General features: G+C 37.0%; 1 protein-coding gene across 6 annotated transcripts in view; it reads right to left on the bottom strand.

The window, feature by feature from the left end:
* LOC135198484 (voltage-dependent calcium channel subunit alpha-2/delta-3-like) overlaps nucleotides 1-24,242 on the bottom strand; it is a 585,611-nt gene that overhangs the window by 25,359 nt on the left and 536,010 nt on the right. For all 6 annotated transcript variants that reach the window (XM_064226069.1, XM_064226067.1, XM_064226068.1 and 3 more), the window contains 2 exons: nucleotides 14,400-14,545; nucleotides 9,469-9,661 (listed from right to left, as the gene is read on the bottom strand). In XM_064226069.1, coding sequence (XP_064082139.1) covers nucleotides 9,469-9,661; nucleotides 14,400-14,545 — 339 coding nt within the window. The remainder of the gene's footprint in view (nucleotides 1-9,468; nucleotides 9,662-14,399; nucleotides 14,546-24,242) is intronic.

Genomic DNA, 24,242 nt, shown 5'->3' with positions numbered 1-24,242 from the left:
AATCTATGATAAATGAGAAATAATATCTACTTTAAAGTCTATTAAAAGCTATATAAATCAATATAAAAATTATTTATTTATGTATATGTGTATTGTGTCCAAATGCATATGTGAGAGTGTGTATGTAAACATATACATAATCATTTATATAATTGTGTGTGATTAAAATATAAAAAGCACACACAAAAATACTAAACATTATACATATGTTAATATCTACAAGATATGCAGTAGATACATAAAATACACACACGCATATACAGTATTAGTTTACTCACATTATAACAGGCTGTACAGAACAATGTGCATGTGTGTATATTACATGTATGAACATGAATGTATATGAAACTTTTTATGAACTGTAATAAATGAACTTTCTAAGCACGGCCTATTTGACCACAGTTATCTGACAATGTAGTATCATGATTATTTCTTGGAGACAGTAACTCATCCTTTTCAAGATGAAGTGGAATTTCAAAGCTTATGTTGACTATGAAAATGCAGGTACATATATATAGTACATACACCATTGGTCCTACATCAATTCTTGAAGTATACACTTTCAAAAATTATTTAATTCCATGCTTTTGTATTTCTAAATTATTATGGTATCGAAAACAATTGTGATAAACTTATGTTTTCACTTCAGTACTAAAATGCAAAAATAAAATCTAAAAATTTAAAATATAAAAATTCAAAATATGTATATACATACACTCAAAGTCATATTTTACAAATGTCCACAGAATTTTTTTTATTAGTACTTTCAAATAGTTCAAGTTCCTATACAAAGGCATGAAGACAAGGTGGCGAAATTGTTTTTATGGATGATTTTGTAAGGTAATTTAAAAAGGAAAAAGGGGCTACTGGCTATTTTGAAATAATTTTAATGTTTATCTTTTAATATAACATGGTATCACCAGTTTTTCTAAGAAAGCTTATTTTTCATAACCAATCCCTGCATTTTAACCCCAATGAAAAACTCCTAAAAATAGATCTCATCTAAACAATTTAGTTTCTTTCAGAGAAAATCAGTTAACATGACAAATTTTTAATGAATTTGTATTTTTCATAGCTAACAAACCTGAGGTCTTGACAATAGGATAAATCTTCTGGTGGCAGCTGGAAACTGGTTAAAACAATCAAAGATTGTAAATGCAAGGAATCTATGGCCTCTGGCATCCAATGCATAGTTGAGGTTGAAGCAAGTCCAAAGACTTCACTTGAATCCAGTGACACATCAGTCTTCCTTCCAACCCAGGATGAAACATAAGAGAGGTGGCTAGAGGTGGGCAGTCATTGTTAAGAATTTAAGTTTGTTATGTGGAACAAACCTTCTGTCTTAACAAAGGGATATACTCACACTTGGAGGGAGGTATGAGAATCCTGAACCGACACACTTCATCATTCTTCTTAGAAATGAGAATTCTAAAGAAGACCTAAGCTTTTGAGATGTTAGATATGTGGATATCTAACACTGAATGCACTGGGTTTAAATACAACAAAAAATTTCCAGATTCATTGCATACATGCAAGTCAAAAAGAACTAAATCTCTTCAGGGAGCAAACCATGTTAACCACCAAAAACGATTTTTGTCGCTACTCCTCACTCTCCTTGTTGGAGAGAGGAGTTGAAGCTACTGAGAAGCAGATTTGTATGCTGCATGGAACATAAAATGTCCTGTAACAGCATGGCTGCAACGCTCACCTGCATCAAGCTGCCCGTAGGTATGTAGAAAGGAAAAAAGGGAAAGAAAAGAGACCAGTGACCTCACTCATTCTCTACTTCACACAGTCATCTTAGGCAAGATACAAACTGGCCCACCATGGGCACTGGATGAGTCTCACTTGTTGAACAGCCACCACTGGACCCAAGGAAAGTGTCCATGGATCTGTGGACAACATCCTTCATGTTGAAAAAAGTGAAAGGATTTGGTGCAGTCAGGAATCAGCATTCATAATCCTATGAACAGATAAATTCTAAGTTGACAGGGAAGAACCTAATCCTCTGGTGTCATGTGCTTCTGCATGCATCTAATTGGTGACAGAACTCGACAATGAGGAGTAGGCTTGCCTAATCACCTCGTGTAGTTAAACGAAAGGATATAGCTACTAGGACACCTCTTTCTTGACCTGGCTTGTGTTAACATAAAGTCTACGACACCAAACTCTCGGTAACGAGACCTTCATATAACAGCTTTGACGGGTCAAAGCAGAAACTCTTGAGGGTTAGTGATAAACTCCACGCCGTAAGGAACAGAAAAGGAGGCAAAGCTGTCATCGTGAACCATGGGAATCTGGGTCTTAGCCACGAATTCTGCTGCAAATTTGAAAGCTACTGACCCCAACCCATTGTGAGTCTGTGTCATAAGCCTGACCCTGAAGCTCTCCAACTCTTTCAAGGAAGCCAAGGTCAGCTGGAAAACTGTTTCCAAAGTCAGTTCCCTGTAAGACAATTGACAAATGGGCTTGAAGGAGCTTGAGTGAGACTACTCATTACCAGAGTAAGGTCCCACGTAGTAGGTCTAAGTTTCCTAGGCAAAGCAAGACTGCTCAAAGGTCTTGATCCACACTGAGAATCCTCAGGGCGAAGTGATGTCCACATTCTTCACAAAACTAAACACAACTAACCCTGTAGCCCCTTGTCTGTTCTGACAAAAATCCAGATCTTGTTTACTGAACAGGAACTCTTAGTGGAGAGAAATCCTTTTGATGACACCAATCACAGCAGCAGACACCTCATCTTGTATACAGCTGATGAGGAACCTTTGAAGTACTAGCCTTACCTCTGAGTCACTGCTTCGCAAGAAAGATTTCCAGCTTGAAAGGAAAACTGGACAGTCTCCAGACATGAGGAGATAAGGTTTCTACTAATTGGTGGCATCTTCATTCAGCCCCTTCGGACCCATTCCTGCACTAAGATGCCTCCTGTGAATGTTGGAATGATCTTGAAGAGCTCCTGGCCTTGTGGGGCTTGGAGCGTACAGGACAAAGAACTTCACGTAATGTTGGAATTGAAAGCAACTTTTCTGGGTCTTCAGTAGATTTGAGAAAGGGAGGTAGGGCACTCCATTGTTCAATCTCCAAGAATGTTCCCAATATGGTAATTTTGCACTATTTACTACGGTAAGTTTGCTCTATTTGTAGTTAACCCGTGTCATAGGCTAGGCTAATGTTTATTTTGTGAGCTGTAGGCTAAGCTAGGTTAGGATACATCTTTGTAAACTAGGGTAGGCTAGTTTACTACTAGTCTAGTATACTAATTGCTGTTGTCTTTGAGGCTTGGTTAAGTCTGTATGTACTACTATATTTTTGAAGATGGCAGGTATGAATCCATACAATGAAGCAGAGGAGGATTGTGACTCCTATTATAGTAGAGTCAATATGTATTCCATGGCTAATTAAATTAAAAATGCAAAGAAAGCTGCTGTATTTTTCATTTTGGCAGGGCCAAAAGTTTTTGGTTTCGCTAGGGGTTTAATCTCTACCCAGATGCCTGAAGATAGCACCTATGAAGAGATAATTGCACTCTGCGCAGTCACTATAAACCTCAACCTGTTCTCATCTATGAAGTCGGGAGTCTGTTAATGATTTTGTTACAGTGCTAAAGGTACTGGTTCATACTTGTGAGTTTGGGGAAACGCTGTCAGAGATGTTACATGACAGGTTTGTAATGAGTATTGCCCGTGATAAGTTTCAGCAGGTGTTGTTGGCTGAATCTGACTTACCCTTTGAGAAGGCTGTTGGCATGGTCACAGCTAGTAAAGCTGCGTCGAAGGATGTTAAACCTAATTCTCATCCTATTGTTGGATCTAATGCAGGTTGTGTAAGTTACATTGGAAAAGGGAAAGCAGTCTCTGTAGAAAGCTCAGTCAAAGAACAATGTAAATTTCTGAATGGAGGGTCTTCTGTCTAATGAACTTGTGGGTGATCCATGCTATGATTATATCTATTCTGTTACTGCAGTGAGGGCTAATCCTATTATTCTTGATGTGTTGCTAAATAAAGTGTGTGTTCCAAAGGAAGCAGACACTGGTGCTGCCTGTACTCTTCTCTAAAGGCTAGTATGAGCAGTTATGGCTTGTAGCTCTGGAACGTCCAGTACTGAACCCATCTATGGAGATGGGTTAGTCTAAAGGTGTATGGTGCTCTTCAGGTGGCTGGTGAGATTGATGCCTGCTAAACTTGAAAATGTTTCTGAGGTGAGCTCTGTTAGGGTCGTCGTTTTCTATGGCTAGGGTCCTTGTTTGTTAGGTAGGGATCTTATAAAGTGGCTTGGGATGTTGGATAACATTCACAGCGACGCTGCTATGTGGTTCCTGTGGTGAAGCCTAATAACAAAATCAGATTATGTGAGACTATAATCTCAGTAAATCATGTGACTAGGCTTGACACATATCCCATTCCTTCACTTAATGACTTGTTTAGTAGTTTGGCTCGAGGTAAGGTGTTCTCAAAACTTGTTATGAGTCAAGCAAATGCTCAGTTATGCCTTGATGAGGATTCGAAGAAGTATACAGTAATAAATACTCACAGAGGGTTGCTTTAGTATAACCAGTTAAGTTTTGGGGTCTCAGCAGCTCCAGGAATTTTCCAGCAGGCGATGGAGGAGTTGTTGAAGGATATCCCTAGTGTATTTTGATGCCTGGGTGATATTTTAATTACAGGTGCCACTGAGGTAGAACACAGTGAGAGTCATGGCAGGTTTCAGCAGCACTTCTGACTACTGGCGTCACTAGTGTTTCACACTTAGAATGTCACTTAGTTGTGAGCCTTTCTATGCCTTCTTGACTTCTATAGGAGGATTTTCCTTTGAGAATCTACGTAGTATATTGGAACCACTGAATCATCTTCTAAAAGTAAAAACTCCTTGGATATGGGGTAAAGAACAAGAATCTGCATTCTCAGAGTGTAAGAAGACACTCATGAATTCCAGCGCTGTCGTGGATTTTGATCCAAAGTTACTAGTTGTTGTTGCAGACAGTAGCTCATATGGTATTGGAGCTGTTCTTTGTCATTAGGTGGATGGAGTGGAAAGACCTATATATTTTGCTTTGCGCATGCTAACTTCAGCAGAACGTAACTATGAGCAAGTGGAGAAAGAAGCCCCTGATATTGTATTTGCTTTACCCAGTTTCACTATTACTTGTGGGGGCAGAGTAATTTCACAGTTGTGGCAGATCACAAACCCCTGTTGGGAATCTTCTCACCTGATAAGAGTATTCCTCCTATGTCTTCAGGTCGGATTCAATGTTAGGCTTTACTACTCCAGGCTTATAAATTCACACTTTGTCATTGGTTGGGTACACTTTTAGGTACTGCAGATGCTCTTTTAAGTTGTCTTAACCTAATGTCTGCTACAGACTACCCCAGTAGTACCAGGTGATTGGATTAATATGGTGAGTTTCCTTGAATCTTTAACTAATCTTTGACATTGTTTGTGCATATGCTGCATTTGGGAAATTAAAGTGCAGGTCTGATAAAGATAGGCTCAAACCAGCTAGGCTAGGCTAAGAACTTCAACACGTAGACTAGGCTAGGATGGAGAGATGTTTTCGAACTAACTAAGCTAGGCCTAGAACCCAACCACTTAGGCTTGGCTAAGTCAGTAGGGGCAGGTTCGAACTAGTTAGCCCAGGCTAGGGTAGGCTATGCTAACCTAAAACTTACCACTTAGGCTAGGCTAAGATGGAAAAGTTAGGTTTGTACTAGATAGGGTAGGGTAGGCTAAGAACCCTACCACTTCTTAGGCTACAAACTCAACCACTTAGACTAGGCTAAGATGAAAGGAAGGTCCAAACTAACTAGACTAGACTAATAACTCAACTATTAAGTCTAGAGTAAGATGGTTAAGGAAGGTTTGAACTAGCTAGGCTGGCTAAGAGCCTAATCACTTGCCAGGCTAAGAACTCGACCACTTGTGCTAGGCTAAGATGGAAAATAAGGTGAACTAACTAGGCTAGGCTAAGCTAAGAACAAAACTACTTAGGCTAGGCTAAGATGGTTAAGGTATGTTCGAACCAGCCAGGCTAGGCTAAGAGCTCAACCACTTATGCTAGGCTAAGTTAAAAAAGGGCAGTAGTTCCTCATCCTTCTTGGTCTAGACTCAATACCTAACCAGTTGAGTAGGTCTGAACCTCAAAGATGTGTCAGGTCAATATTCGTAGGAACATTTCAAATGTAAATAAACTATGAAACGAGAATTTTTCCTGCCTGGAGAGGGTTGAAGTCTTGGGTGAGCACAAAGATTCAATTCCCACAATGAATCCGTATGGACTTGATTGGTGAAGACATGGGCCAGCTGTTGAAGCTACCAAGGGAACTCCTGTCAGTCTTTACAGTGGCCAAAAGGCAATGCACAGACATCCTGCATTACTGTTGGGTAGGTCGTTATCTCTTCCACCAGGAGGGCTAGCTATGCTCTCATACGATGGAATAAGATCTTGAACTCACCTTTGACAAGGGAGAGCCAGGCACGCAGTCGTGCAACAAATCATGTACATGGCCGTGCAACAAATTATGTACAACGTCATGCGATGAATGATGGACACTCGTGCAACGAATCATGTACACAGTCAAGTGACAAAACATGTACATCGTCCTGCGATGTCACGTACATGGTTGTATGATGTTGAACAATGCACAAGCGAACATCTGGGAGAAGACCACTTTTTGTCTAGAAGTGTCAAGACCTGACTCTGGAAGGTGACTGATGAAAGTTGGACCTCCTGGGAGGGGAGAATGAGAAGACAAACACCTAGACTTCTTAGTCACAGAAAAAAGGTGGTCTCTTCTCTCAATCAGGGATGAAGAAGCACTACTATGATGAGAGACAGCCTCACATCCACATGTGTTACTAGTAACACATCCATGGGGAATAAGAAGAGGCAAAGAAGCTGTAGTCTCTGGAAGAGGAGAACGTCTAGGAGGCCCTGGAACAACAATCTGTGAGGGGACCACCTTTGGCTTCTTAATGGGAGCCTTGTCATTCTTATGTCGAACTTGAACAGACTGAGGGGAAGGAGAAGAAGAGACACATCTTTGTAAGGAGGGAGGCGAAACATCTCTCCCACTCACAGAAGGCGAAGCAACGAAGTCCTGAATCTTCCAACATCTGCCCCAGAGGAAGCATAAAATCAGGAATCCTGGAAGACTGTATAAATACGATACTCATGGGACTTCTTAGGCTGGTGAAAGAGAAACGATAGCACGGGATTAGATTTAAAAACCAGCTTTGGGGGGAGGAGAGCAAGGTGAAGGTCCACTCTCCAAGGCAGTTGAAGAAAGACTGATGGTCACTGGACCAGTGATGTTGTTTTTTCTTCTCAACATTGGCTTTTAGCAGTGTTACCATATGTAGTTAACCAGATTTTTTAACGTTATTTATGATTAAATGCGTACTTTTCTATGTAGAGTTATTTTCTGTGATGTTAGAAAACTACACGTCACTAACTTAACAAAAAGTAATTTTGACGAAAAAAAAAAAAAGGATTTCAATAAAATTAATTTTATAAATAAGCAGGATATGTTTTATAGCTTTATTTTCATAATAAAACATAGAAAGGCAAAGTGAAGAATTTTATTCTTCAGTGCTGTGGCCTGTGGTTGGAAAAGCCATGGAGAGTTGCCAGATGTCAACAGAAAGCCACACTAGTAGACGACATTCCTCAAAATGGCAACCTTGCACTACTGGATTCAAGCGTGGTCTCTGGACTCACTTCCACCGTAACTAACTGCACATCGGATGCCAGATGCCACAAATTCCTTGCATTAACAATCTTTTGATTGTTTCTACCTGTTTCCAGCTGGCACCAGAAGATTTATCCTATTGTTTAGACCAATGGTTTGTTCAACATATGAACAATACTATTTTAGCTTTTTTTTTTGGCTATAATTTTCAAATTTAATCAGCAATATGCTAAGATGCCAAATGACATACTGTACTAGAAAATTCCTAGCAAATTTCCTATTACGTGCTTTAAAATAGTCTTGGGTCACTTAAGATGCTATACATAGGATTTATGTTTTAGTTATTTCACCAACATTAAAGTACAGTCGTTGATGACTATCTTGTTGTAAGTGATGCCCCTAAAACTTTATTTGAGTAGAATTTTATACCTCTAGATTTCTTGTTCTTGGTTGCTTCTGAATATGTCAACAGTAAGAGTAAATCTATGGGGAAAAGTATTGGATAGCTTTCCCTTGCCAGGAGAGCAATAGTGTGAATACCTTGTATAAGGACACAGCTTCCTTTATGTACATTTTCCTTGTATTTCACCAACGGTGTATGGTGGCATGTCTCTCATTACCATTTAATGTCAATTACATGAACAGCTAGAAAACAATGAGTTACTATTTCCTGTCAAAAAGATGATAATAATAAAACTCCATGTAACTGGATAGCTTAGACCATAGCCGCTCAAATGTTAATCCAAGTTACAGTGTAACTACTATAATATGATATACTGACATACAATCGCCAAGTTGTAATTTGGCTATGGCTCATATATCCAAAATTCAGACTTAAGTTACTTCAGCTAAAAAAATAGCCTAAACGCTAATCTTAATCTAGAATTATCATCAGTAAGAAATCAGCAACAACATAACTAGAATACATATAAAATTTTCCTGGAACAAAATTCATATTCAGTTCTAGTCACATAATCTACCTTTACTCAACAACTATGTACACGATTACAAATACTGTATGTACAAAATCTGACTAAGAAAACAAAAGAGCTAGTTGGAACCAAAGTGTACTGTAGTTTTAAAATCATGCCAAACAAATGAAGAAAAAGTAATGTTCTCATAAAAACAATGTATCATTTTGTACTCAGTGCAAAGGTCATTATCACTAGGTGGTCATCCACTACAGTACCTGTGTGTCCTTCTGAATAAAAAATGATAAAAATAAAAAAGAAAAAAGTTCCAATAAAAATATATTTTGTTAGTGTTATGTGCTTCCAAAAAACATCGGCCTGTCAGTAAGAACTACAAGGACACCTGGATTCAAATACAAATGATTAATTTCCAAAGGATGAAATCTACAAGTAGAAATAGTAATTTATTGGCCTACTTGTGAAACAAAATTGAGCTATGGCTATGGATGGGATAAAAATGGTTGTCTAAAATGAGAAAATATTAGGAAAAGGTCATGTGGGTTGGACAGTAGGAGAAATATATAGTACCTTAAGGGTAATATCAAGATTACTTGACTAAGGATAACACTTACAAAATCTACAATAACATCAATATAAAGGAAAAGATAAACAATCAGTTATGTGCTCAGGAAAAGGAACTTTGGGGTGATTGTTATCTACAACATACAAATTAAAAAGAAAATAAAAATATGCACTGAACCGGACTTATATTCAAATACAAATTTAATGCTCCACCAGCACACATGATACATCGTTAGCCATTTCCCGCCCAAAATTCAAGTTAGTAAAGGATATATACAACACTCACTTCTGGATGATAATTATAACAGTTCTGAGGTCTTCTTCTGAAGTGACTGAGAAGCAACCGATTACAATGCATCGTTTCATTATAGTCCACTTCCGCTGGCTCAATGTCTACGTTTCTTGATTCACACTTGCACTGATTATTCACAGCAACCAAAATTAGGTTTGTTGATTTCACCTTCTGAACACTAAATGGCCTGATCAGGGAGAAAATACAAATTTGTTATTATATATTTTTCATAATATCACATAACTTCAGCTACCTAACAACTTAGGGCAAAATACATAAGAGCATTAAACAGAATAAAGAGCATAAAAGCATAGGTAAAAAAAAAAGGATTCTGTAGAACAATCTAGTTTACAAAATAATTTACCCGTGTGTAAAAAACTCATCTTTTTGCTATAATCTAATTAAAATAAACAGCATAGAACTCAGGTACTGCCTGAGAAAAAGATTCAGACCAAGTTGCATGAAAATGAGAAATTTTGGAAAACATCAATAGAAACTAAGGTAAGTTATGAAAGGAGACTAGAATCAATGACGAAAGCACAAGAGGTAATGAATATGTACATATGGAGAAAGTGCAACTCAGGACGCCAAAGGAATTCTTTCTAAGTTGTCCCTTTGTAAAATGAGATAATCTGTATATCTCAAACAGTTTCAAAACTAATTAAAGCGTGCTCAGTAGTGTAGCCAGCGCCTCAGTAGCGTGATTGGTATGGTCTTTGTCTGCCACCTAGGTGGCCGCGAGTTCGATTCTCGGTCATTCCAAAGAGGTGTGAGAGATGTGTATTTCTGGTGATAGAAGTTCACTCTCGACGTGGTTCGGAAGTCACGTAAAGCCGTTGGTCCCGTTGCTGAATTCCAATTACTGGTTCCATACAACGTAAAAACACCATACAAACAAACAAAATTATTAGTGTAGATACCAATGGAAACTCTATACCTTTCTGACAAAAGTGTATACAGAAAATTCTATGGAACTTCATGGTTTATGGCTAGTTTCCTGGTAGTTTCTTCAAATCTGAAGTGTAATGTTTTACAAAACGTACTTATGCCACTGAGTGAATTCCTTCCAACATAGCTGGATCAGTTTGGATAGAAATATTTTTTGCCAAATAAGGGTGAATTTTTTGTGATAATAGAATTGGCCTTTCTTAGTTACTACATGAGCAGGTTTTCAATCCTTGACTTATTCCTTGGAGGAATAACTTCAGTCATGTCTAGCAATTACAGTACAATTACAGTACAATCATACTTTTATAACATTTTTATGTCTAAAGAAGTAAGTCTTATGCTATGGGGCAGTAACAATTATATTCTTTCTTAGTCAAAAAGAATATTTTTAAAAGTACCTAGAAACTAAAACATATTCCATTTTTCATTTTCCTATGTACAGGAATCCTTTATAACAGGTAATTGGAATTCACAAGGCTGTACACACTATACACTTATTTACAATTGGATTCTGATTGTTGGTCTTCTCTGACTGGTTCATAGCTAAATAATCTCCTAATCTTTGCCCGTTTTAAAAGATTTCATCATAATGCTTTACTTTCGCCACCCATTTCTGTATAATCTTTATCTCCCTGTGCATTCAAATTCCAGTAAATAATTTTCTTGACATACCAGGTACTAATAGCTCAGTTTTTGAGAATCATTGCTTTTTGTTTATTTGTTTGTTAGTTCTGTTCTAAACTTGTCTTCTGAGCCTCACATTATCATCATACTGTTTTATGTCAACTTTTTCTTGTATGGGGTTAGACCTAAAGAAGTGTTCTTACCCTGTGGACTTTCTGCCTGAACTTCCACTAGGTCCTCCTGGTCCTTTTTCTCATTTCCAAGATTTCCTATTCATTCGTTAACCCTTTTCATAAGATTTAACAGACAGCTTTCAGAATTTGTTCCGTTTTCTTTGTCAGCCCTTATGTATGCACTGCCAGTACTCACTCCCCCTATCAAGAGCAAGAGGATATTTTTCTTTTGCCAGTAGACTAGCTATATCTTTCCATTTCATTCAGACTACAGATCCTCATTTTCTTGCTTCCCTTACAATTCATGCTTCATAGTCCAGTTTGGGATCAAAACTCTTGCATTTTTATTACAGTACACTCTTAGGCTTACATTGTACCGTCATCTTCAAATGCTCCACCAAAACTAATCTACTGCAATATGATGAAGGCCTTCTTGAGAGAAGTGGAGCGCAATTCTTTAAGCTTCCATGGCCAACTCTTCATGGCTCCTATATCAAGACTATTGTATAATCAGTACTTTTCATAAATGCCTTTCACAAATTAGAAATTCTGCTGAATGGCCTCCCAAGTTACAGTGCTGAGCCATATGCCCTTAATTTCATATATTCAGTCACAAATTATAGAAACATTTTGCATCATAAATACCGCCTATAAAAGATATACTAGTACTTAATGACTAATCACATTTGTAATGAGCCGATGTGTACAAACACATGTAAATGTTAAATTTTACTATGAACCAGCAATAAAGAAAATATGAACTCTATTATCATACACATAATGGAAGTTGTTTCATTGCAGAGACATTAAAAAATAAATTAAATAAGAAATAATTTGTTAAAGTATTAAAAGATCGAGGGGCACAAACACTAGAGGCTCTTATAACCAGAAAGAGAACAGCCAACTGATCATAGGACATAAATGAAGTAAATATTTAAATAAAGCAACCTATGTCAAAATGCTCCAAAACAAATATAACACACAGTTACCATGACAGGAAAAATAACTAATTTTTCAGGAAATTTGTATTTTCCTTAGGTATAACTACCAGAGCCATTCATTTATGGAGAGTTTCAGCACAGGTCTCCAACCCCGGATGCCTTTTCAAGAAGGAAAAGGAGGCTCTTAAATCCTGGAGAGTTCTATGATTTTCACATGTCTTTCTCTACCACCATTTCCACCTTTGGAAGCAACGCCCAAAATTTCCACGAATCTGGAGAGGGAGTTGGGAACATTATAACTGTCAGAGAGAAGACAGGATAGATGTGTACCAGTTCCAGAGGTCTAATACAACCCAAGACTCTACTCCCTGTTGCTGCCACTTTGCTCAATGGAGTGATTGGTAATCAATCCCCTTCCCCATGTGGCATTGGAAGAGAGGGATTGCCACTCTCAATGACCCCCTCCCTTCTTGGACTGGCCAGAGAGGGAGGGTGGACTGGAAAGATTCCCATCCCTTCCTATAAAAAACCTAGCTTCTTAGGCACATCAGATATCTAGGGTTTTGCTGAACCTGAAGGATTGTTAAAAGTTACCTTTATTCTTTGTGAGGGTTTGAAGGACATTTCACGGTTGAAAGACGAGTCCTGAGAATCTTTTTGACCATTAATAGTTTCACTTCTGGAGCAATGCCAAGGCAAAGGCAAGCTCAGCTGACAAAATCATGGGCAGGTGAGAATCTAAAGATGCCCCCTTTAAGGTAATTGTGATCAGAAATCTGCAAAGTAACCTAATGAAAATGCTACTCCAAATTGGAATGAACAGGTTCTAAAGGGGAAAATTCCTTAGGCTCCAGATCTGAGGAGACCCAGGGAGGGGAGAGTGAGATAGCTGAGCAAGACTGTCCCGGGGTGATCCCAAAAGCGCATGGCGGGAGTGCAAAGGAGTGGTCCTCTTATCTAAGTGGGCATATATGATGCTGGCAGCCCTGTCTGAGGTACAATGATCTTCAGATGGTGAACTGGTATCTCTGCTCTCCTGTCATGAAGAACAACAAGAGGGGAAATCCACCTAGACTTTCCAAACAGCCTTGGACTTCCCCTTCTTCCCTCACCAAAGAGAGAGCCTACGGACAAGGAGGAGGAAAAAAAACAAAGATAATGATGACAGGGATGAAGAAGGGAGAGACTGTCTTTTGTTTCTCAGACTCATCAGACTTTTGGTTGTTTTAAAATCTAAAAGGGTGTTGAGGGTGGAGGAGTTAAAGTCACAACACATACTGGCTCAGCTACAGGGATCACCACCGCCACTGGATGATCAGCTGTAGCAGACAAGGTAGTCACAAGAACTGCACAAGCAGCAGCAGATTTATCAATGGTTGTATTATCATTCCTTCTTTCTCTTAGCAAGTCCTGGAAAGCAGCAAGCAATGAACTACCTGGAATTTGAGAGTGGGCCAAATTTTATGAAAATATTCAAAGGAAGACATCTTTCTATTGCCTATTTGTGTCCTCATCCTTAGACGAGATACCATTGGGTTTGTAGGTCATAAGATAATTAAACCTCTCAGGAAGGGGAAAAACCTGATGTACTTCTTTAACTGAGGTGAGGTCCAAGAAGCACAACTGCCTTCAGGAAGGGAATGAGTACATTCCTTACCCCAACAGTAAGAGTAGATTACATATGGGTCTACCAGTATACTGAAGACTCCAATGAGTGTATAAACTGGGGAGAGATAGCAGGATTGTTCTCTCTCAAAGGCAGCCAAAGAAAAGCAACGCAGTGAGAGGGAAGTGAGTGAGGTCTTACCCCTCCCAACCACCTTCTCCACCAAGTATCTACCTTGTTACCATGATTCAACAGCTATTCCACCTTATGCTGAAGGATACTCAATATATGAAGGACCTGGGTTAGATCCTCATGGAAACAAGTAAAAATATAAAGAATGGATCTTACTACAGTACATATATGTTTTTACGCTTCTGGTTTGGAACACTATCAACCTAAGTGAAGAGGGATGAAAGTTCAGCATTTGAATAATCATATGAGTTTTGTTGAGCAAATATTCTGAAAAAATCATTCATAGAAAACCTACTAATTTGTTTTAAGAAACTGATTAGGTTTAAGATATAAAAAAATTGTATTGCAACATGAGACTTTCCAGAAAGTAAAATAATAAAAAAAATAAAAGTCAATGTATTATAATAATTTCTGATGGCTTTACAGCACTTTTAAACTTACCTGCCACAGCCATTTGCATGACAATTTGAAAGCTTCCCCTTCACTGGTTTGTATACACCATCTTGCTTCAGCTTGTTATTTTGAAGTATGTATAAGTTAACCTCTTTATCACAGGGGCGAGGCTTTGTCTTGTTGATATATGCCAACTGAAAATACATAGAAAATATAGTATAAAGTGAGAAATATGCCAGATATTAGAACGGACTTATGCTGGATTACACCCTTGGCAGGAGAAAATGTTCTGCTTCCAGACCTGTTGATTATGTTGGTTTTTAGCAACATTCTGATGAGATGTGGTTATCCTGAATGAAAAACTAGCCTGACAGTTTAGTACAATTTACAACCAAAAGTTAATACCCTCTCATTCAGAAAGCCTCACGGTACAATATATCTACACTTGAAAGTGAAGACTGGATTTGTTTTTGTTACTCACCTTCGGCCCTTAGATATTATAATGCATTAAATAGTTTTCTGAATAAAGTCAGTATGCTTGTATCATCATTTAGTAAATGAACAAGATGGCTGATAAATTAAAATAATTTTCAATACAATCGGTAAGTTGCACTAACTATATCTAATGCTACGACTTCTAATCAGTGTCACATAGGAGCCATCAGAGGCAAAAGTGTTACTCTGTTAGGAGAGTGCTAAATCCCAGCACACGATATATTTTACAAGACGTGAGGTGGAATCTTGTGCAATACTAGGTTCTTGTGCAATGCATGTACATACTTGGTTTAGCATTAGTTGTTTCTGAGCAGTCATAGCTGGATATTCTGCCATACTTCGATCTGTTGTGATGCTACATTGAGCCATTTCCTAGTAACATTGGAAGACCTAATGTGTTCTTAATCTTAAAATAAACTCTGAACAACAAAATTGGGATTTTCCAAGTGAATAACTGCCACTATGTGCCTTCAAGTCTCCTAACCATTGAAAAATGCTCCCATGGATCATGTTGTATATTAAAAATTCTGATCTTATTTTTTCCAGTATTCCTAATCTACTTTTCTTGAAAATGTATCTTTCATTTTATATTGAATTTGAAACAAAATATCTGTATATACAATTATATTCGGTGACATTAGGAAACTGATGTATGTAGGTTGAATGAGTGGATGGTAGACAGCCACTTGAAATGTAATCATATTTCTAACAATTAAATTTTTACACTTTAGTAATCTGATTATGAGGTATTTTGCATCAAAAGGAATGCAAAAGACTGTTACAATTCTATACACTCATTTCCGTGATTTTCTATCAAGAACATCAAAGTTAATGAATGAATTAACATGGTATTTACAGCTGACAACACCACCTTCATAACTTCTGTTCACTTGTGGCATTTACAATTCACACACACACACACACACACACACACACACACACACACACACATATATATATATATATATATATCATAATATATATATAGATATATATATATATATATATAATATTAATTTATATTTCTAAATATATATTTGATTTGATAGTGTAACCTATGTACAGTATAGTAGTGAAGCTTGTAACTTTAACTTGTCTTTTTTTAAGAATTACATAATTTAACTAGAGCAGTGAACAGTCGAATAAAAAAAACTTGCATATGGTAGCCCACTTTAGAATGAAGTAAAATAATAAAAAAACAGAGAAAATAATAATAATTCTTTGTACAAGAAGTGAATAAAATAACCAATTTATATTTACTGCATATATGTATACACATACAGATTATATGCACAAATGATTGTAGTCAAAATACTGTGGCAACCCAATAATAAGAGAATACATAAATGGAAGCATCAAATGAAATGAGATGACAACTTGGAACTATTTGCGATACATTAAAGGAAAGACTAAATTTAGACAGTCTTGCAAAAATTTACTGACTGTGAATGAACAAACCTCCACTCCCAAAAACAGGCCAACAGAATAAAACCTAGGTCAACAAAGGCTATGCTGCTCTGATAAGCATCAGGTTAGGTGAAGCCTTGGTGCTTCCATGGACAGACTACCTGACATGGAAGTGATAGATAATGGCCGTGACATGTATAGATCATTCTTATTTCCTAAAAATGTTTCTAGTTTCCAGGAATGCCATGTGCTTTATGAGTAAAAACAAGTATATTTTACTTTACACATAGAGAGAAAACACATTCTTTAAATACGTATTGGTTATAATGAAAGTCATTAAAGAAAACAAGCCATTATTGAAACGAAAATAGGTTTCCTTTTCATGGTTTAAAACCCTAATTGAGGAATAAAGTAGACACTCATACATCAAAGATGGAATAACTTTACTCAGGGGTATAATAACTAAAGATGCCTCAAAAATCTATAACAGAGTGAAATAAATTTGAATATACTACTTCAGATACTTGCCCATTTATCCCAAGGAAGTTTGCCTTACTGATGGTTTAGTCATAATCAATTGACCTATGGAATAATTTTGGGTTCTACTTGGACTACATCATAACACCATGAATGCCTCCTTTAAAAATTTTCATGTATCAGTTTAGACTTACGGGAAAAACAAATTTCTCACTTACAGGTGATCAGATTTACACCTCCGGAGAGGACTCTAGTTTTAAGTGGCATTTTCACTGTTTTGTAAACAACAACTGTTAGGTACTCATTGCTACATAACCGAATTGCTTGTATAAATATCAGAAGTGATCCCTTCCACTTAGCTGTGCGTCTTAGCTCTCAGATGGGAAAAAAAGTATGAAGCACAAGGGTCACATATCTCTGCTAAAGGAAGGATCCCATGAGCTGATTTTCACAACTCTGCATTTTAACCTTAAAAGAAATTTCTTTTGAAATGAGAATATGTCAAGAACTTGGATCACACCCTTCACTGGTAGAAATCTTCCAAAATTTAGTGTGATGTACAAAAACTTAAGTCTGGGTATTAACAAAAGACTTCCACTTGGTGAACAACAGAAACGATGTTGTTACCCTACAGTCAAGATCAAGTCACTGAAAAGGGCTGTAGGTTCATAAGCAGGCAAGGCAACTTTAAATGTCACCCTGGTTTATTCACCTATCTATTATTGACTGTGGAAGACGAGGCTTCAGCAATCTCTGGCAATACATTGTTATCTATTACAAATGACTTGCAGGTAAAACCTTTAAGCAGGAAAAAGATCAACCTAAAAGATTGCTACATAAATAAATGACACTCAAAAAGCCATAAATGGGTTGTATTTCTTTGATATTCTTAAAACACTTTAGTTTAAATTTTCCTTTTAAAAATACTTTTTAATGCTTATAAAAATGTTTTGGTTTCATTTTAAATACTTGAATTACAGTGTACTTCATAAGCCAACTCTTAAAGAACTTTCTTATATATAAACAATGCCTAAAAATTCAACAATACGGCCGTAGCATTCAACTACCTGAAAATGATGTCTCAATAAGTTGGTAGCATTACCTTGAAGTCAGCCTTAGGCCCTGTGAACATGGACCACAAAACTATATGGCCTGATAACCATTAATTTAAAAACAATATTTGTGCCATCAAAACTGCTGCTTTTTACTGCAATTTCCCTTTTGTTTGTCTCCATGGCAGGATTACATTCCCTTTCCTTACGCCACAGAAATCACAGACAGTCTGTCAGCCTTCATAGAAGTTTCACAATGATTGCATCACAACAGCTGTGATCACTCATATGACTATCAACCAGACCAGGTTAAGACATCCTATAACTTGCAAGGATAAGTATTCCTTCATGACTTTGGCTATACTCAGTACATATTTCATATTTCCATTTCAATGTTAGCATAATTTCCTTGACATCAGTTATTATTAGTTTTTCCCTTATAAATATTCTTCCCACTACCAGGTTCAGAGACTGACATAAACCTAGACACACAAAGACATTTAAAAGTTCATCTTTTATCATCACTTTTCCAAATATCATCTTTAACAATCTCCTAAATGACAGCCTCTGACCCTTTCTCCATCATCCTTTGAATAACAAAGTACTATACTCGGTTTTTTTCCATCTGTCCATCCACCTGTGGTGTGTGCGCATGGTAACACTGCATCCCGGGCTTTAAATAGTTACGCTGTGTAAGTTTTAGGTAAATAAAAGGATATCTGGGTGTAGTACATTTGCAACTGAAAAGTGTTTTAATAATTTACTGTATGCGAATTACACCGTTAATATTCGAAATAGGATATTATTTAAAGGCCGGGACGCAGTGTTACCATGCGCAAACACCACAGGCAGATGGACAGATGGAAAAAAAACCGAGTATAGTTTCAAGGCTGATGGAAGTCTATGGTGTTCTCAGAAGACCAGACTCTCACTTATACCGACAGTCTCCACACGGGGGCCTTGCAGAGAATACCAATTGTTATTTTTACAAATTCTTGGATCCCAGCTGTACTGCATTCTACCTTTTTCCTTTTCATCCAATTTTGCTCTTCCTACACTGATGTCCCACTTCTTGAGCTTTACCTTACTCCAATTTCCAGTTCTCACTTAAGGAAAAATCATTCCGACGAGCCATCTTATAGTCTCAAGTGCCTCAGTGAACTCGTTAAACTAATATTCAATCAATATATAATGTCTATTGACACTGAAGTTGACTCATGCCAGTTGTCAGTGTCAGATTTTGGTGTCATCCAAATCAGTGCAAATGGGCCCATTCAGCAGAACTGTAAGGCCCCGTCCACACGGTCGAACTTTGGTCGACGAACTTTGTCCGACGTGACGTCAGAAGCGGAGAAACATTGGGAAAAGTCAGAACTTTGCCGCATTTTCTCCGCTTCTGACGTCACATCGAACAAAGTTCGTCGAGCAAAGCTCGGCCGTGTGGACGGGCCTTAAGACTTGCTTGCTAACTGTATTATGGCTCACCTCTAAACATCTTAAGTGCTGAAAATTAAAAATTTCTTATCTCCACAAGATCTAGACATGAGAATGAGCCCTGTTTACTCTTTTAAAGCTTGCAGCTATACTGAATATAATAACCAGCAACTAAATCAACATGTGAGATGGCTCCTAAATCAGTGGCACTTAAGTTCTGAGTTGATCTTCAAATCTGGCTGGCCATTCAAAAACATGTCCTTGGCTTATTTCTATGAATAATCAGTTATAGAAGGCAATTTAACAAGACCACTGGGTGAAGTTCCATGAATGAAGTATGTACATAGGCAACATATGACTCTCCTATAATCTGGTTGGCTACTTTGAGAAAACAAAATCAGGGGAGATACAATAACAGTCATTCCAGGCCTTGGCATATGAAATAGGTTTTCTTCCTCCAGTTGAGAATCTGTAATCTCAGCCTATGTGCTGCCCTTTCTGGTCTCACAGCATCATTTGAGGCAATTCCATTTCTCCCTTTACCTCTAGATCAGTTCTGTCCTCTCCATAGAAAACCAATCTGGGCCACACAACCATCCATTTGTGCAATAAAGGGTAACAGAAAGAAAACAGTATACTTTCTTGAAATTGAGACAAAGAAAGGTGGACAACAGCCAATGACAAAAACACTGAACCAAGAAGAGGAGCAACAGCAACACTACTACCAACGGTACGTGGACTCTAGATGGAAGACTGGTGTGGTAAGAGAACTACTAAAATGAGTGGTAATGGAGCTCTGCTTATTAACAAGTTCTAACAAGTGCTGGAGGACTTTTATCATTCCAATCCTTTCCTAAAGACAGCTGAGTTCCTAAACAAAGGCTCGACAATATCTCTTCACTTGAAGGATACTTAACTCAATCTAATAACTCACCACAATTACCATGGCCAATACTGGATTTGTCTATGCCAGAGTTCTCATATCACCCACAACTAGATTTGGACCTTTCATACTTGCTATGGGAAAGAATTACCAGATCAGGTCACATGATGTTTTGGCTAGTGCCACGATAGTGTATCAGTCACCTTCATTAGTGATTTGGGGAATCACGTATTGCTTACAGTATCACTTACAAATTTGCTGGATTAACTCTCTATACAGAAAGTTACTGTTTTGGGAACCAAGTTTCTCCATTTTACTTCATCACATCAATGCTAGTTTTTGAGTTTAAGTCCGTTAGAATACGTGTGTCACAAACTGCTGCCCAACACTTCTGAGAACAAAATCTTTGATACACATAACAAGCTAAAATATGAATCTAGTGTAATTTTTTCTAATGGGTTTGGCATTCAACTTTCAACATCTAATGCCAAATAATGATGTTTTCTTAATAGCAATAAAAGTTTAATCAGTAGAACTCTTTACCATGCAGTAGTGTCATATTTTCTAGAATATTACCAATCATGTCACCAAATCACCATAATACTGATCCTTGAAACTGAAATTGCCCTTCGAGGACTAATGATAAACAATACAAAGTCTTTGATAGTGAATGTGAATGTACTGTAAAAAAAATAATATGATGGAAAATATGAAATGAATAGAGAAAAATAAAGTGGGTAACTTACCACACAAAATTCTGATATCCCAAAACCAAAAAGAACACCACTGTGCACAAATAGGAAAAAAAATGTCGAAAAACTAGCATAACAAATTGAAAACCACTAAAGAAGCTATAAAAGCTACCCTAAAAATATTGGCTATAAATATAGCAATGCAAGTTTTTTATTGTCACTCCTGTCTCTTTCAACCATTAATAATGCCATCCTTTTTCTGTCTCAGAGGACAAAGAGAATCCAGTACCAAGACTGTCATAAATAAATAAATTTTATTCTACACTGAATTCATTATCATATACGTCTACCGGTAAGTGGAACGCGCAGGGCTTTCAATGCTGAGGCCATGCGAGGCAAAAGGTAACACTCAGCTCACCTGCTGTTATGAAGCAAAAATGAAGTAAACCAATGAAAGTATACATAAGGATCAGCTTCACTGATGATGAATCAGTCTAAAACAAGAGCTTATAAAAAATGTTTACAAAAAAAGGCATACGGTTGTCTTTTTTTTAAGATTACAGAAATTAAAAATATTTTTTGAGGTTCAACAAATAAACCACCGAGTGATAATCTCAAGAAAGTTATAAATAAATGGATCGCAGCACTCAGCCATGATTCATAAATACCACAGGCAAAAATCTTTTAAATACCCTCTACATTTTCACAATTGTGACTTGAATTCGCAAGTGCATATTGCTTTGGAGAACTATTTGAGGAGCATATTTATTTCAGCTTACAGAGCAGAATACTGTATAAATTTGGGAAATAAAAGATGTCTTTCGTTTCTTTTTTAGCAATTAAGATTACTACTGTTTTCGAATATAGATTGGTTTTGAAGAACACTTCCTAGCAGTTAACTTCAGAAGGAAGGTTAACTGGAAGACTAGTACCTACACAACAACAGATGTAATAGTACTTCTAAAGAAAGTACAATTATATTCTTTAGTGTGACTATAAATTTATCCTCTAGACAATGATAACAATTTTTACATAATTGTTATCATTGTTATCTAAAGTAAAAAAATTTTTCAAGTAGAACAAAGCTAGAAGGGGCCACTAAGTTGCAAAGTAAGCTGCAAATGAATTGCACAACTTCAAAACCAGCAAGCATTATACTTATCTTCTTGAGAAAGCATATCAAAGTAAGCCTCTCTCCCTACAACTAACATCTGTGAAATAATCCTGGCTCATCTGTCAATTAATTTATTTGGTGTCACAGTTTAACACATATTGCGCACACTAAAAAGTACCTTTCAGGAACCTTAATATGTACTAAGAATTCAGTTTCTATGAAGAGACTCAAGCAAACTGTAATTAAATATGCTGTAGTGGAGCATACAGTTTTGATATTCAGGCAATGGAAATGCACTACTGTACAATAATAACAACATTTGAAGGACCAATGAGCCTTTCCCTAGTCAGCTCGGAGTGAGACTAGGCACTATCACTTGTGCCTCCTACTACTGATGTTAAAATGGATTGCCTTAAATGAGGACAGTTATTACATTTATGGTCTATCATGTGTGATGCAACCAGATCACAGCATCAAATGTAACCAGCAAACAGATTAAGATTGTACCTTCTGGGTGTTGCAGTGTAGAAAGTTTTGGTCACGATAGACCTCTTTCTCAGGTGATGTAAAGATGTCAAGGGACCACCTAATCTTCCGGAAAGTGAAAAGTTCCTATAACACTGTAGCCACATCCAGTACCTTTGCTGGTTCAGAAGTATTCTTTGCCCTTTACTGTGTAAAATTTGTATGTATATGCATATCCTGTGTACAAACAAATAACCTTTTTAAACATTGATCCTATGATCTCAACCATCAACCTAGTAGGTAAGTATATACTACTGTATCACAGTTATATAATAAAAAAGAAAGTAAACCATTTCTGAAACAATTTATGGCTCACATAGGGAAGAAAGGTGCCATCAAAACCTAATACTGTACTAGTTATATTTCCATTGCCATAAATATGCAGCATCACACAAAGAAATCATTCATTCCCATTTTCTTTTGTCAGGGAATCAACTAGAGACTTCTTAAATTCTGAAGACCGTGTGTTGAAGCATAAAACGAAGCTACAATAAGGACGCTACAACACTCCTATCCTATGATTACAACAAGGATTAATGGTAACTGCTGTGAAGGCTAAATTAAATTTCTTGGACAATTCTTTTTGTTTTCTGTGACAGGATATTGGATGACATCTAGTTTTGTGGATAGATAAGAGTCGGTAGTATTAAAAATGTGCTTCACAAAGCTTCAAATACACTTACATCTGTTCTATATAGCTATCATTTGTCATAGAAATAGATAGCACTGAACACAGACAAGCTTTCTCTCTGAGGCTGCATAAGTATCTTCATGTAGTAGAGCATTTTTAATAATTACACTGCTATCAAAGATAAATGCTAAAACACTGCCTTTACAGGTCACTGAATGGAGACTAAACTACAAATAACAATTAACATCTGAGGTAAAATCAGATAATTATATCTTTCTGCTACAAAGTAAAATGGTTTTTATCAAATACTAATATTTAATATCATCACTTACCAATTTTGTTATTAAATGCTTGAAATTTCTGTAAGATCAGAGTTCCGTCATCATCATCCATCTATATGAAATCACAAATTGTTAAAAGTAACTCATGACTAGACTAAAAGGCAAGTCAAAGAAAACCCAAGAATTTGTAAAGTTTGTAACTACGTAATGGGTAACTATACAGCTCTTGCTTCTGTCTACAATTACAGCAAGAGATTGAAGGGAATGTTTAGACTGGTAAGAAAAATTAGGGTTCCTAAAGAAACGGTGCTTAGTCACTTTTACTCTTACTTCATGTAAATAGTTGATGCTGGATTTAAAAGAAAGACAATTTACATAAGACTATGCAAATTTTAGAATACGTAATGTTATATGCAACAGGATAAAAAAAGTCTAGCAAGAAATAAGGAGGGCAAAGTACAGTTAAAGCCAAGAATAATGTTCAGCCTACTAAACCATGAAGAATGCAGTTCATAAGAAACAACACAAATTTAATTCTTTGCAGTGCAACATTGTTAAATGGAGAATGCTTAAAATATACATTGGCATCATAATGTCTAGTGACCAGCAAATGAATATGAGCACAAGCATTATGTGCAAAGGCTAACAAATTTACAGTACTGAACCCCCTAGAACAAAACTGGATTTTTTCTACATTCCCAGAGAGTAGCATACTTGGGAATCTGACTTGTCCTTGAATTTGCAAGCACGACTTGGGACACATACCAAGAGTCACTCCAGCATATCTGAGTAAGTGCAAAAGCAAGTATCAAGATTTGCTAGCAAGCATCTATCACTATGAACCAGCATATATCCCCTAAGCTGGAAAACACTACAGCAAGGAAGAAAAACAAATTCCTG

Source organism: Macrobrachium nipponense, chromosome 22 (assembly GCF_015104395.2).
Source record: "Macrobrachium nipponense isolate FS-2020 chromosome 22, ASM1510439v2, whole genome shotgun sequence".
NCBI lineage: Eukaryota > Metazoa > Arthropoda > Malacostraca > Decapoda > Palaemonidae > Macrobrachium > Macrobrachium nipponense.
This window is presented reverse-complemented; position numbering and strand designations above follow the sequence as displayed.